The 14,822-nt window shown below is 40.8% G+C and overlaps 1 protein-coding gene across 1 annotated transcript in view; it reads right to left on the bottom strand.

The window, feature by feature from the left end:
- The window catches only part of MOV10L1 (Mov10 like RNA helicase 1), a 41,053-nt gene extending 26,623 nt beyond the window's left edge, over positions 1-14,430 (bottom strand). Inside the window, exons 1-5 of the mRNA XM_075146431.1 lie at positions 14,343-14,430; positions 10,474-10,658; positions 1,990-2,146; positions 1,497-1,609; positions 466-656 (exon numbers count right to left, since the gene is read on the bottom strand). Of these exons, the coding sequence (XP_075002532.1) occupies positions 466-656; positions 1,497-1,609; positions 1,990-2,146; positions 10,474-10,658; positions 14,343-14,430 (734 nt within the window). The remainder of the gene's footprint in view (positions 1-465; positions 657-1,496; positions 1,610-1,989; positions 2,147-10,473; positions 10,659-14,342) is intronic.
- Between the last annotated feature and the right edge of the window lie 392 nt (positions 14,431-14,822).

Raw genomic sequence — 14,822 nt, 5'->3', positions numbered from 1 at the left:
TAAACTATTCCACTTAGGACAGGTATCTGAAGAATCACTACAACTTAGGCAAAATGGATTAAAGAAACATCCATTTTACATCAGTTTCACTGAGAATAGTTTTCAAATAGTAAAGTTTGAAAGGACATAGATTAGAAAAAACACAAGGTAAGAACATGAGCTTGGCATTTTTCTAACAAAACCATGCAAAATTCCTTCCTTGCCTAGCAATATGCCTGAGCTCAGCTGCTACTAGTTTTGCTTCTCTAGTAAGCACAAATATCGCCATCTTCTGCAAAGGAAGAAAAAGCAAGGGCCAAATCATATCACCTCTGAGCTTCCCAATGACCTATGATGACTTCTAGTCAACTAGTGACGAATTCACAGTATTTCTCGCTTAATAGACAGAACAAAATTTAAGCTGCATAATTACAATTCATCTCTAGTTGTTATTGAGCAGAAAGAGAATGAAAGAATGAATATTACCCATCCTGGCTGACTGGCACCAAGCAGAGAGCTCTCCAAATATAACACGACTGATTGCTCTCCACCACAATTGTGTTCACTAGATCATGTCTACAAGGTGAATAGCCATCAGGAAGTCTCAATGAATCCAAAGTGAAAAATATACTCTCATCTACTGTACCACTTCTTCCACAGATGCTGGAAATGCGAACCTGTAACAGTTATTCAGTGTTAATTGATATTATCTGCTTAAGCTAACAGCCATACTACCATTGCATAGTTTTTTCCTGCAACAATCTTTCTAGCATTAACAGAGCTGCATTCTGAAGTTTCAGTTATTCATGGGAGGTAGACTTGTAGGTCTAACCTAGAATCACTGTGCTTGTCTTTAGACTTAAAAGTGTAAAGAAACACAGGTACTTCAGATAAGCATTAGGTTCCACTTAAGTGCATACTACAAGATGTACATTTGACTTAATCATGATACCTGTCTTTGACTTACCAACTTCTCTAATTTATACTTCAATACTAGCAGTCACAAAAGAAGAAATTTTTTTCCTATGCTTGACATGCAAATATTCAATATACACAGTTAAGGCAAATACAATAAACCATAAACCTAATATATGTATTCCTATAGGGAACAAATATTTTTGTTAAAATAAAAAAAGGGACAACGGTTGTTTTTAAGCCAAAACACTTGGATAAATTAAAGTAAACATAATAAATTCCACAGTCATTACTTCTTAAAAAAGTTTGAAAATCCACACATCCTCATGACAACCAATGTAATTAAAACAACAGTAAGCATCCGAATCAACAATTGATAGCCAGTAAATAAGTTACTCTTCCTGTTCTAACCAAAATTTATATGCTTTTTCAAGAAGCTTTGTTATTTTAGAAATAATCCTATAAATGGATGAGTTTATGTTTTATCTTTTAATTAAAGATGTGTTATAGAAGATCTACCAATATTAGCAACTTAAAACCACCTTCAAAACCCCACTTCACACAAGATTCCTCTTGCCAGAAACAATGTGCAGAACATCTACCTTGTCTACTCGCTTATATCTCAAAGGCTTTACAGCAACTGCTTCACTGTTCCATGTTGTCGGGTTAACAAAATATTTTGCTTGCACCCAGTCACCTTCACAAGGTTTGAAACCTACATAAAACAGAACATTTCTCAAGTTTAATTGCTACTGATGACATTTGCATTACTCCCACACAGAATACAATGCATTATTCAGATCTACCGAGTTCAAACTTCTCTTCGCAGTTCTTCCTCCAGCAGGTTATGACAAACTACGTAAGAGATGCTAGTGGGAAAATACACTTGCTTACATGTAACTTATGCTTACATCACTGCATGAAACTTATGCTCAGTGAGAATGAACAGGTAGCTTTTTTCACCCAAATCCCTATGTTTGTTTCACAAACATTATTAGAACTTATCTGGGATGTGGACTGCAAGTTTATCAGAAGGTATTTCTATTGTACTTATAAAAAAATTAAGGAAGAACAAATACGAAAGCCCCTACACACCTTCACAGACGTCTTCCATTGCAAAAAAAGTATTCTGATTAATATAGCCACCACCCTTAGAGAGAGAGGTAATATTGCCAATTAATATTTTCGTATTTAGTTCAGAAGCATCACAAGTAGGATTGGAGTCTCTCCATGTATTCTTGATGGAGTCTACCTATTAATATAAAAACATCCCAACATTCAAACAGCTGATACTTAGAATTATATGTTAAACATATATGCCTACAATAAATATCAGAACTTCAACTGCTTATGGAAGTCAAGCTCCTTATTAGACAATTTTATACTCACTGTAGATGTTCATTTTTGTACACAAAAAACATGAGTAGTAAACAGTAAGTAACTTCTCTTTTAAGAAGTCTGCTGTATGCTGCAACACTGACAACTACTATAATTACATGTCAATTTGTGAAATCTTTCTCATGCTTCCCTTGCTTTAGGTTTACTTAAAGACTTTTCTTCATATTGACAAGAGGACCGTCCCCCCAGCAATCTGATTGTACATAAGAGGAACTAGAACATCACTATTTCAGAAAGCAAAAAAAAAAAGTTTTCAAGATGCTGTTTATAAACACTGTATGTATTTCAGATTGCCCCTCAGTCATTCTTTAATAATTTGAACAAAAAAACCCCTAAAGAACTGCTTCTTACAGACTCTCCGTATCATCACCCCAAATGTAAGTTTACCTGCTTAAACAGCCCTCTGCAGAACACAAGCTACAAAATATCAATGTATACAAACCATTTCCCCCCCCAGCTATGCTGGGGCAAGGATATAGCATCTCTGCTCTTAATTACTAGAATTCCTAGAACCGCGAGTTCTCTTCCTTGCTCCCAAAGGCCCACCACCATCATGGGTTCAGGAGTCTCCACTCTGCAGTTCAAACACTTGTTCTTAAGAGCTTCCTTGCTCTCTACAAGGACTGCCGGGGCCAGTAACAATGCCAATGCCACTGGGCAAAAGCACTTACTACCTTTAAGCAAGAACTGCTGACTCCAGATGGTATGTAGAGAAATTACACTGTGTCATAAAGCAGAAGAGAGATATCAAATTCTTCTTTTGTGAGGCTTATGAGGATAAGGATGTAGGAAAGAATGAAGAAAGTGTACAAGGTATCTCTGCAGTGATTAAACAAATACAGTGAATGAAATGCCCGTGGACAACTTTTTCCATGAACTGTAGTATAAGTGCACAGGTCAGATCATTAAATTAACAGCTTATTTCAGAAAGCCAAGTGCTTACAAATTCACAACCAGAATAAAGAAACTGAGTGGAAAACTAGAATAACGCAGATAAGGGAGTAACTAAAAAAACCACAACGGGACAGAAAAGAAAAAAAAAATAGTTAGATGTAGTGTTTTCACTTCTACATGAAGATTAGCAACTCTGAATAAAAAGTATTTCCTTAATGTATAATGTGAAAAAAGTAATACACTGACAAAAGACACTATACAGTGCCATCTTTCTCTTACAGATCAGCATTTGTGCACAGATGGAAAACAGTCCTCCTATAGCCACACTTCTCATAAACATTAAGACTTTTACACTTAAATGTTATTACTACCTTTCTGTGGTGCACTTCTTGGAGGCACAATTTTCACAAGGAACACATGCATTACAAAACAAAAAGTAACAGTTAGAGCGTTAACTGCTTTGTCTTGATCACATGGATCCTATTCCAGAATCCGATGCATCATCCCAAAATAAAAATTGGTGAGGGAAGCTACCTGAACTAGCCTGCGAGTTGGCTCCTCTTACAATGCAGACTTGCTTAGCAAAGGAACTGGCAAGAAATTCCACGTGAAAGTACATAGTGTTATGGACGGAGACTCGTCCTTGGCTAGGACAAGGACACCTTCTATGTACCTGGTGTCATATATTCCCACTGTGGAGCTAACAGCTGGACTGGTGGTCTTATCCCAGCACACTCCATTGCAGTGACAATTATACTGTTGTCGTGGTTTAACCCCAGCCAGCGAAAATAAACGCCACGCAGCCGCTCGATCACCCCCCCCGGTGGGATGGGGGAGAGAATCGGGAGGGCACAAGTAGGAAAGCTCCCGGGTTGAGATAAAAACAGTTTAATAATTGAAATAAAACTAAGTAGAACAGTAATAATAACAGTGAGAACAACAACAATAACAGAATACACAAAGCAGGCAATGCACAACAGAACCGCTCACCGACCGCTGACCGCGTGTCACGAACGGGGGGCGAGCCCCCCCACACACCTGGTTTTTATACTGAGCATGATGTCACATGGTATAGAATACCCCATTGGCCAGCTGGGTCCACCACCCCGGCTGTGCTCCCCCCTCCCGGTGCAAGCATCACCCAGCAACAGCCAAAGCATCAATGGGCCATCAACGCTCCTTTCACACCGAACCCAAAACACAGCACACCCCCCAGGCTACTGGGAAGAAAGTTAACCCTGTCCCAGCTGGAACCAGGACAACTGTTCACTTTAAACACTATACTGTTTAGACAAATGAAATGTAACCCCAACAACAGGTGTACTAGTCTAGACTAGACTAATTACTAGTCTAAATCAGTTTATTTCAGGAAGCTTACAAAATACACTGTGACATAAAAAGCCAGTTAAGGGAAGTGATTATCCCCCTTTATTCAGCACTCTTAAGACGACATCTATAATACTGTGCGCAGTTTTGACTCCACAGACATCAATCAACTAGACAAGTTCACTGTAGGGTGGTTGGGTGCTGGAGCAGTTGCCCTGGAAGGGGAAGTTGAGAGATGGGCTTGTCCAGCCTAACTTCAGGCAGACCTAACAGCAGCCCCCCACTACCTAATGGTAGGTCATCAGGAACACAGAGCCTTCATGTGGGCATAAATTGAAACAAGAACTCTTCAGGCTGGATATAGTGAAAAATTTTTTCACCACGAGGAGAGTCAAGCATTGGAAGAAGTTGCCCAGAGAGGCTGTGCAGTCTCTCTCCATCCTTGGAGGTCTTCATGATCTGACTGGATAAAGCCCTGAGTCACCTGATCAGGCTGACCACAAGCTGAGCAGGAGGTTGGACTAGAAACCTCCTGACGTCTGGTCCAATCTGAACTATACTATGATCCTAATTTCTATAGGATTTACTTTGTTGAACATCATAAATATTACATAGGCTAGTAATAATAGCCTATGTCTACCGCTACTCCAGAGTTTGCAAACATTACAGTTAAATTATATAACTATTTATTTTTCAGTCAATATGGTTATATTGCATTAAAAGAACTATTATTACATGGTATTCTTTTCAATGACATGAAAACTCATTGTAAAAAAAAAAAATCTGTTTTGCTCCAGTCTGACAGACATATCTTCACATTCACCAAGAACATCTGAGAATATCAAACTTCCTCGTAAGCAATTTATATGGCTTCATACGTATAGAATCTGAATAAGCAATTACACTGTTCCACAGAAGACTAGTAAATTTACATTTAATGTAAGTTACATATGGAGTTATACTTGAAAGTAATTTGTAGACCTAAGGAAATGCTTTCAACACATGAAAACACCTTAAACCTCCCAACATACATTTTCTTTTGATATTTCTCAACTTAGCTTTCCTCGACCAATAAAACTGTAAAGTTGTTCCTCGTACTAGTTCAAAATGGCCTTCCTACTACCACTGGTAGTAGCCTGGTAGAGCCTGCAACAGAACCTCTAACTGTTCAGTACAGAATTTAGTTAGACTTGACCTCAAATAAACTGAAATCCAGACTTCTGAGCTAGGATCTTTCCAAAACACAAGGCAAGTAGCTCCAAACGGCACTTGAAACAATATACTGCGCAAAGGTCCACCCAAGGCTGACCACATTCTTCTGTAAAGCAGATAATATAAAACCACCACTGACATCACAGAAGTTTAAACTGCACCTTCCAGATTCTCCCCAAAACTGCATATTGGCAGCTCAGGCTGTAGAGCCTGCACTCATTTCTGAAATTAGAGGAGTATCTTTTAGGTCACTTAAAAAACAAAGTTAAGTGGTAATATCTCATTTTTTTGGAAGGAGATAGTATTGGTGCCCAAGCACAATTTTGTATAATATTTAATCGTTATGCTTGTCAGGAAGCTAAATTTTTTCCTCTGCCTAGGGGATGAAAAAGAGACTGACTTCCTTCCCTCTGCCCAAAAAAGACTATGATTGAAATGCTGTTGGTTGTTCTGAGCAAACTCTCAGGGTATCCCATCTTTGTGCCACTACATGGAAAGTAATTCAAGGTTTATCACAGAGTACAGAGTGAGCTTAGTTTTTTATCCAAGTACTTAGAACAGACCCTTTGGAGAAAGGAGACTACTGCTGTTCTTCTGAAATTAGATATTTTACATCAGTAACACAGACAAAATCTTGGGACCAAAAGTGGGAACCCTAGACTCCTTATGCAGGAAGCCCATCATAGTAATGGTTATTGCTCAACAGTAACTTTGATGCTTTCCCCCCCTGTCCCCCTCACATCTTTGAAAAGAGCAGTTATCCATTTTCCTTTTTATTTGCAAAGAGCTCAGATTGCAGCACAGATTGAAGAAATGAGCTTTGTCTCCTTGGTTATTGAATCAAGACTGCCCTTGGACTTTAACTTCCTATAGAGTCCAGTCAGCTTTAGCCATAAGCTTGGCTTTAAGCTACTCATCCAGCCAAAAACTACATTGCCGGGAAAGATCTTCTGAGATGCCTGCAGGACTTATGGCTCATCACAAACAGGAACAAGATAAATTATTATGTTTATCCCTAGTACTTCTGAAAAGGCCATTATCTAGCACATACAGCAAAACATCCCACAACTGCTAAAATATCCTAATTGTTTTGGAGATCCTTATGTAGTCTCTTAGTTACCAGGTTTATGTATTTTGGAGTGATGACAATATTTCAACAGTATTGTGAAAGATGTCAGTCAGATGGAAAACAAGGAAGGAGAAAGAAGATTTAAACTAATTTATTTTTTGACTGTGTGTGCAAGTACTATTTTACCAACCTGCACTGAAATTGCTGGCTGGACTTACAGTATTTAGTTTTCATGTAAGAAAGTCATTCAACTTAAAAAAAACCACAGACAAAAACAACAACAAAAAACCCCAGAAAAACAAAAAACCCAAAAAGACAAGACATAAGGTTATCTTACAAGACGCTAAGTTTTTGACAGCACTACAGCTGGTAATATTTTAGAAACAAGACTTCTCTTTCACTTTCGTTCTATGTTTCATTTTAGATCATTCAATAAAACTCCCTCCCCACTAATATTCTTTCTTCAGTTTTATTTAATCAATGAAACTGCATTGGTTTCAAAACTAAAATGGATTTGCTAAGAAAAACTCCCCTCAAAATTTTGTATGTTACTGGAGTTCATTTTACTGCTTAGTGTTGCTCTCTTACATAGTTCTAATCTTTAATATGAAACAACTTCTATACTTTAGCCTTCAGGAATTGTTCTTGTTGCTATTCTGAGTTAAAGGAAGGACAGAACAGAGAAAAATGGAAGCATGCAACATTTTAAATCTTCCTGAAATAAAGTATTAAAAACCAGATGCCTAACAAACCCAGATTAAAAAAAAAACAACATAAAGTTGATTATTAGCTGCCAACATCTCAGAAACAGTTTTCATGAGATCATTAGTTACTACCAAGCCATCAACAGAGCTTGAAAAAAGTCCATACAAGTAACTCTAACGCATTTCCTCAGTAGTCTACAGATTTCACGAATATATAAAAATGCATCTAAACCCCCAAACGTTACACAGAGTAAAACACAAATCAAGTTACTCTTCTAGCATTTTTATTATCTGTCTACTCCTACTTGAGAAGTCACATTTCTAGTCAACTTCATTTTATCAAACACAGTACAGTTACTGCCAATTCAACCATGAGAGAAAAAAAAATTCTCAGAGGTCTGCATTTATTTCAAGCTTAAGTCCAGCCTCTAGGGAGTTTATCATGTTCAATTCATTACTTCAGCCAGAAAATTTGTCTTCTCTGTTAGCCTGGCATACATCTCATAACTATTATCATGTTCAGATGAAAAGCATATTTATTATTGATGAATAACGATTACAAAAAAGGCTTTCAGCAGGCATCCAGCATCTTTGAATTGGTTTCCTATTTATAGGTTAATTAGATAAAGATCTTTCCCCAAGATTAACAGCTATAGCGGCTGATGAAGTTAGAGCTTTGAATCCTAGAAACATTTTTAAATTCAAGGCAAAAAAGGTGAGAAATATAATAAAACGAAGTAACTTTCTAGACATGTGTTTTACAGGAGACAACTCTTTCTCAAGACAAACCTTCACTTCTCCTTCATCCACGCAGTCATACTCAAAGGAAGACCGTTACAGTAAATGGAACTGTATTGTACTAAACTGCTCATGTGGCCACTCACAAAGCAGCCTATGATGGTATCTGGTTATTCTTTACAGAGACTCTACTGGCCTTAAGTGCAGCTCTTCAAAACCTAAGTACCATCAGCAGGCAGAGTTAAAATTTTTATTATACTTCCAGTTATAGATGTGTATGTGAGCTTAATGTACATAATACATGCCCTCCACAATACGCATCCTCCTTTCCTCAATTTTAATCAGATGTTTTATGCAGTAATGACACTCCAGCAGTTACATGTCCTGCACATTACAGATACTGTAGAGGCCTCTGCACATGTACTTGACCCCCTGGATTTCCAAGCGTTCAGTAGTTTGAGTTAGCCTGACCTTCAGACACCTGAGAAATTAAAACACATGGGTCAATTCCTCAAATTTTGATGGGGATAGGGAGCGAGGAAGACAGTAAACCATATAACCTTGCTTTCCATAGACATGTCAATGCCTCAGCTGATATTCAGGGCCTTAATTAAAAGCCATGAAGCTCTTTTCAAAAGAGTGCACAGAAAAATCTAGTGGAGCTTCAACTGCTCAAGTTTATCATCAAGAGAAGAGCCATGTCTAACAGAAGAGAAATACAAATAAGGAGTAATCCCATGGTGACAGATGAAAGTATTTTTAAAGGTATGTGTTTACCCACCATTAGTATGAACAGTTTCAGGATTGGTCAACAGACTAGTTCTGAAAAATGTACAGTACATTACCACAGAGATACCAGCAGTTTCAGCAGAACTGCAATTCACTCTTAATATACGCCACTTGGTACCACAGAATTACCGAATGTGTCAAAATAGTACAAACTCACTTCCACATGACAGCTGGTTATGTCTGGACACTGCTGGCAACTGACCAAAACATCTCTGAAGTACCAAAATCAGAATGGTGCATAAAAGAAAGGTATGAGGAATCAGAAACACTATATGCTAATCAGTGCAGGATTTTGACCTCCTTTCCCCAGTTTTTATATAATTTGCTAATTTAACACAGTAATGACGAATTCTTCAATCTGGTAACTTACACTCTTATTAAACCTGCATATCAGAACTTTACTAATAAGATTACTAGATTACATTAGAATACTTTGACTAATCATTACCTTCCTGTTATCTGAAGCATGATCCCTGAGGCCACTACGTTTGCTGATTACATTCTTTATAGACTGCATGAGCTGATAAGATGCTTAATTATAAAACATCGATTTACTAGAAAACTCAAGTTAACTTTTAAACTAGTTACATTGTGATTTGCTCTGTACAAGCAGCTTAAGCTTTGGCTCAGGCTTTTGGTCAGAGTGAGTTTAGTAAATGAAGTACACTATTCTAGCGCTGTACTTAAAGCATAATGCAGCTAAGCCATGCAGGTACAAGCCAGGAAGATGGGTTCTGTACCACCCAGTTATCAGCTGCTTCTGGACTGCTGGCAGTCTTCAAAGCGTCAGTCATATTTACATAATATCTAAATGGAGAAGGGCCACTTGACTCAGCTTCTCAGCTAGATTATCACAGACACCTGAGAGTTGAGCCTATACGATTAAAACAAATCACAGTAATTTAAAGTTGTGACAATGTATAATCAAGTTGGAAGTAGATTTACAAATGAAGTGTTAGGCAAGAAAGGTACCGAAATCTACATTTTTATAACTCCCCATGACATTAAGCTGCCTATTTTTTACAACAGGAAATTTTGAAATTTATATTCTTATTCACTTTGGTGCAAAAAGAGTAAACTTGCAGCCCCTGTTTTTATTTTCTTATCCATTTACATAACAATAACATAAAATTGACTCAAACAAGGTAATACACAGGGATTTGAACTAGGTATGATTAAACAAATTCTGATGCAATTATCTCAACCAATAGTTTCATATTCACTACATCTAGACCTATATTCAGAGAATCAGTATTAAAGGAACAACATTTTAAAGGAGATGGAATAAAATAATAATAAAAACCAAAACAACTTATCCCCACTAGGTGAAGGGCTGGCAATTTCTCCTATTTTGTAGAATTCAGGAGGCTAAAACTATAGTAACTTCTAAAAGAAAATCTCAAGGGATTTACAGAGAAAGTGAGACTACTATTTATCTTCACCTCTTACCCTGATGGCCTTCAAGCCACCCGATGTTTTATCCTCTTCAACAGTGGCAGTAACTTCCTGTCCAACAGTCAGCGGTGTGTTTTTTGTAACAGCATCCTTCGTGAAGATTATCATGTCATCTATCATCCCATAATCATGGCAAAATCTTGTCACTACTCCTTGTACAGTTTTTAATTCTTTATCACCTGCATCCAGAGGAAAAGTGTTGACATAAAAACAAACCACTTGTTTACAGAACTATGGAAGAACTAATGAATGCTACTAAAAGTGCTAAGCCTTCTATCAAAAAGTCATTCTCTTGTTCAACTAAAAATACCAACTAAGTAGTTTCACATTTAAGTCTTGAAGTCTTATGGCAAGTTATGGTTTCAACCAATTAAAAAAGCTAGTTAAATACAAACTACATTGCAAAAAGTCTTTAAGCTGCATGAAAAAAATCATAGAATAGCTCGAGTTGGAAGGGACCCATAAGGATCATCAAGTCCAACTCCCTGGTCCTTGCAGGACTACCTAAAACTAAACCATATGACTAAGAGTGTCGTCCAGATGCTCCTTGAACTCTCATAGGCTTGATGCCATGACCACTTTCCTGGGGAGCCTGTTCCAGTGACCGACCACCCTCCCAGTGAAGAACCTTTTCCTAATGTCCAACCCGAACTTCCCCTGACACAACTTCATTCCATGTCCTCTTGTCCTATTGCTGGTCCCCAGAGAGAAGAGATCAGAACCTCCGCCGCCCCCCTTGAGGAAGCTGTAGACTGCCATGAGGTCACCCCTCAGCCTTCTCTTCTCCAAGCTGAACAAACCAAGTGACCTCAGCCACTTCTCCTAAGTCTTGCCTTCAAGGCCTTTCACCTTCTTGGTCGCCCTCCTCTGAACACACTCTTAGTAGTCTGATGTCCTTCTTACATTGAGGCACCCAAAACTGCACACAGTACTTGAGGTGGGGCTGCACCAGTGCAGTGTAGAGTGGGACGATCACCTCCCTCGACCGGCTAGCTATGCTGTGCCTGATGCACCCCCAGACACGGTTGGCCCTTTTTGCTGCCAGGACACACTGTTGACTCACATTCAACTTGCCATCAACCCAAACCCCCAGATCTCTTTCCGCAGGGCTGCCCTCCAGCCTCTTGTCCCCCAACCTGTATGTAAAACCATAGAACCATTTAGGTTAGAAAAGACCTTTAAGATCGAGTCCAACCATAAACCTAACACTGCCAAGTCCCACTAAACCATGTCCCTAAATGCCACATCTACATGTCTTTTAAATACCCCCAGGGATGACTCAACCACTTCCCTGGGCAGCCTGTTCCAGTGCTTGACAACCCTTTCGGTGAAGAAATTTTTCCTAATATGCAATCTAAACCTCCTTCACCAGCTTCGTTGCCCTTCTCTGGACATGCTCCAGCACCTCAATGTCTTTCCTGCAGTGAGGGGCCCAAAACTGAACACAGCATTCGAGGTGCGGCCTCACCAGTGCCGAGTACAGGGGCACGATCACCTCCCTACTCCTGCTGGCCACACTATTTCTGATAGAGGCCAGGATGCCGTTGGCCGCCTTGGCCACCTGGGCACACTGCCGGCTCATGTTCAGCCGGCTGTCAACCAGCACCCCCAGGTCCTTTTCCTCTGGGCAGCTTTCCAGCCACTCTTCCCCAAGCCTGTAGCGTTGCATAGGGTTGTTGTGACCCAAGTGCAGGACCCGGCACTTGGCCTTGTTGAACCTCATACAATTGGCCTCGCCCCATCAATCCAGCCTGTCCAGGTCCCTCTGCAGAGCCTTCCTACCCTCGAGCAGATCAACACTCCCGCCCAGCTTGGTGTTGTGTGCAAGCTTAATGAGGGAGCACTTGATCCCCTCATCCAGATCATTGATAAAGATATTGAACAGAACTGGCCCCTTTAGTGAGCCCTGGGGAACACCACTTGTGACTGGCCACCAACTGGATTTAACTCCATTCACCACAACTCTTTGAGCCCGGCCATCCAGCCAGTTTTTTACCCAGCAAAGAATATGCCCGTCCAAGCCATGAGCAGCCAGTTTCTCCAGGACAATGCTGTGGGAAACAGTGCCAAAGGCTTTACTGAATTCTAGTTAGACAACATCCACAGCCTTTCCCTCATCCACTAGGCGGGTCACCTTGGCGTAGAAGGAGATCAGGTTGGTCAAGCAGGACCTGCCTTTCACAAACCCATGCTGACTGGGCCTGATCACCTGGTTGTCCTGTACGTGCTGCATGGTGGCACTCAAGATGATCTGCTCCACAATCTTCCCCGGCACTGAGATCAGACTGGCAGGCCTTTAGTTCCCCGGATCCTCCTTCCAGCCCTTCTTGTAGATGAGCATCACATTTGCTAACCTCCAGTCAACTGGGACCTCCCCGGTTAGCCAGGACTGCTGATAAATGATGGAAAGTGGCTCGGTGAACACTTCCGGCAGCTCCCTTGGTACCCTTGGGTGGATTTCACCTGGCCCCATAGACTTGTGTGTGTCTAAGTGGTTTAGCAGGTTGCTAACCATCTCCCCTTGGATTATGGGGGCTTCATTCGGCTCCCCATCCCTGTCTTCCAGCTCAGGGGGCTGGGTACCCCGAGAACAACTAGTTTTACTATTGAAGACTGAGGCAAAGAAGACATTAAGTACCTCAGCCTTTTCCTCATCCTTTGTCACTATATTTCCCTGCGCATCCAATCAATAAAGGATGGAGATTCTCCTTAGCCCTCCTTTGTTGTTAATGTATTTACAGAAACATTTTTTATTGTCTTTTACAGCAGTAGCAAGATTAATTTCTAGTTGGGCTTTTGCCCTCCTAATTTTCTCCCTGCATAACCTCATGACATCCTGTAACTCAGACATCCTGAGTTGCCTGCCCCTTCTTCCAAAGATCATAAAATCTCTTTTTTTTTTTCCTGTGTTCCAGCCAAAGCTCTCTGTTCAGCCAGGCCAGGATTACCCCATTTCAGATGCAGAATCCGGTACTTGAATATATATATATAAAACATATATATTCAAATACCTTGAAAAACTTGAGATAAAAAAATACCTGCAAGTTAAAAAGCCCTTTGCCAACAACTATTTGCATGGAGAATCCAACACATTTAAGATTTCTATACTAAAAAAGCAGGAAAAGTAAACAAGCTATTCAAATTAATTCTTCAAACTTGTATATATAATATTATAGTTAATACACTTCTGAACTGAGATGTGGTGCTGTTTCTCTGGAGTCCTAGGGGTTTCAAGTCTTTTGATTAGAAGTAGTATTTACTTACATATCACACAAATTTTCACTCAACAGCACTGGACTACAACTTCAGGCTTAAAGCTGGACTGAAGTACACTAGTTTAGATTTCTAGCATATTATTAGCTACACTCACAATCAAGACTATTAATACAGTAAGTAATCTTTTTTGCTTTCCATATTCATGAACATGAAAAAGCACTTTTTGCTACATTGAATAATGCTACTAAAAACATCTTAAATGTACATCAGAAACAGCAAAGCTACACTATCATCTCCCAAGAAAGATGAAGAAGGTTTATTTATTAAGGCAGTAGTACAAGGGAAAGCCCAAAGCATCCATCACCCACTGCCACAACACTCCTCTTACACCTCTTTCCATACTCTCATCAGCAACAGTAACCTGTCCTACTTGGGAAACATAGCAAAAAAGTACTGCTAGGAACACTCCCACATGCACTGTAGTCAAAAAGCTGTCTTCTTTTCCTGATTTCCTTTCTTAAGGAAACAGCTCTTCACTCAGCCCCACTCATGTGGGGGGCAAGACCACGATGCCCTCAAGGCTCTGAGGCTGCACACAGGCCCTGCACCTGGCACCGCGAGCCCACAACAGGCCCAGGAACTCCTACCTGAGGCTGCCCATCTCTCATCTTCTCCTCCCTCGTCACCTGCACGTCTCCAGAAGTAGGAGAGCGCCTTAGAAAAGAGGCCGAGCATCCCCGAGAGCCCGACACGCCACAGCTAACACCTCCCCCCAGGTGCCCTCAGCGCCCTCGCCTATAGCCGCGCTTTAAGCCCCAACGGCGCCGCCGGCCAATCACGCTGCTCGCTCCTGGTCACGTGAAAGAGCCCGCGCCGCGTGCCACGGGGCGGGGAGGTGTGACGCGCTGATGCGGCTTTTCCCGCTGCGGGCGCGCGGGCTGAGAGGGGGGGCGGGAGCCAGCGGCTTCATTTGGTGCCGCGCTGTGGGAGCCGCGCCGCAGCCCGCGCGCCTCGGGCGTGATGTTCTGTGACGTTACGTGACGTCGAGCGGTGGCAGCCCCCTTCCCTCGCCCCCGGCTGCCTCACGCCTTCCCTCAAGGTCGGCGCGCGCCAGCTGAGGTGCCGCC

Source organism: Calonectris borealis, chromosome 1, assembly GCF_964195595.1.
Source record: "Calonectris borealis chromosome 1, bCalBor7.hap1.2, whole genome shotgun sequence".
Classification (NCBI taxonomy): domain Eukaryota; kingdom Metazoa; phylum Chordata; class Aves; order Procellariiformes; family Procellariidae; genus Calonectris; species Calonectris borealis.
The sequence above is the reverse complement of the archived record's forward strand: the minus strand, read 5'-3'. Positions and strand labels throughout refer to the sequence as shown.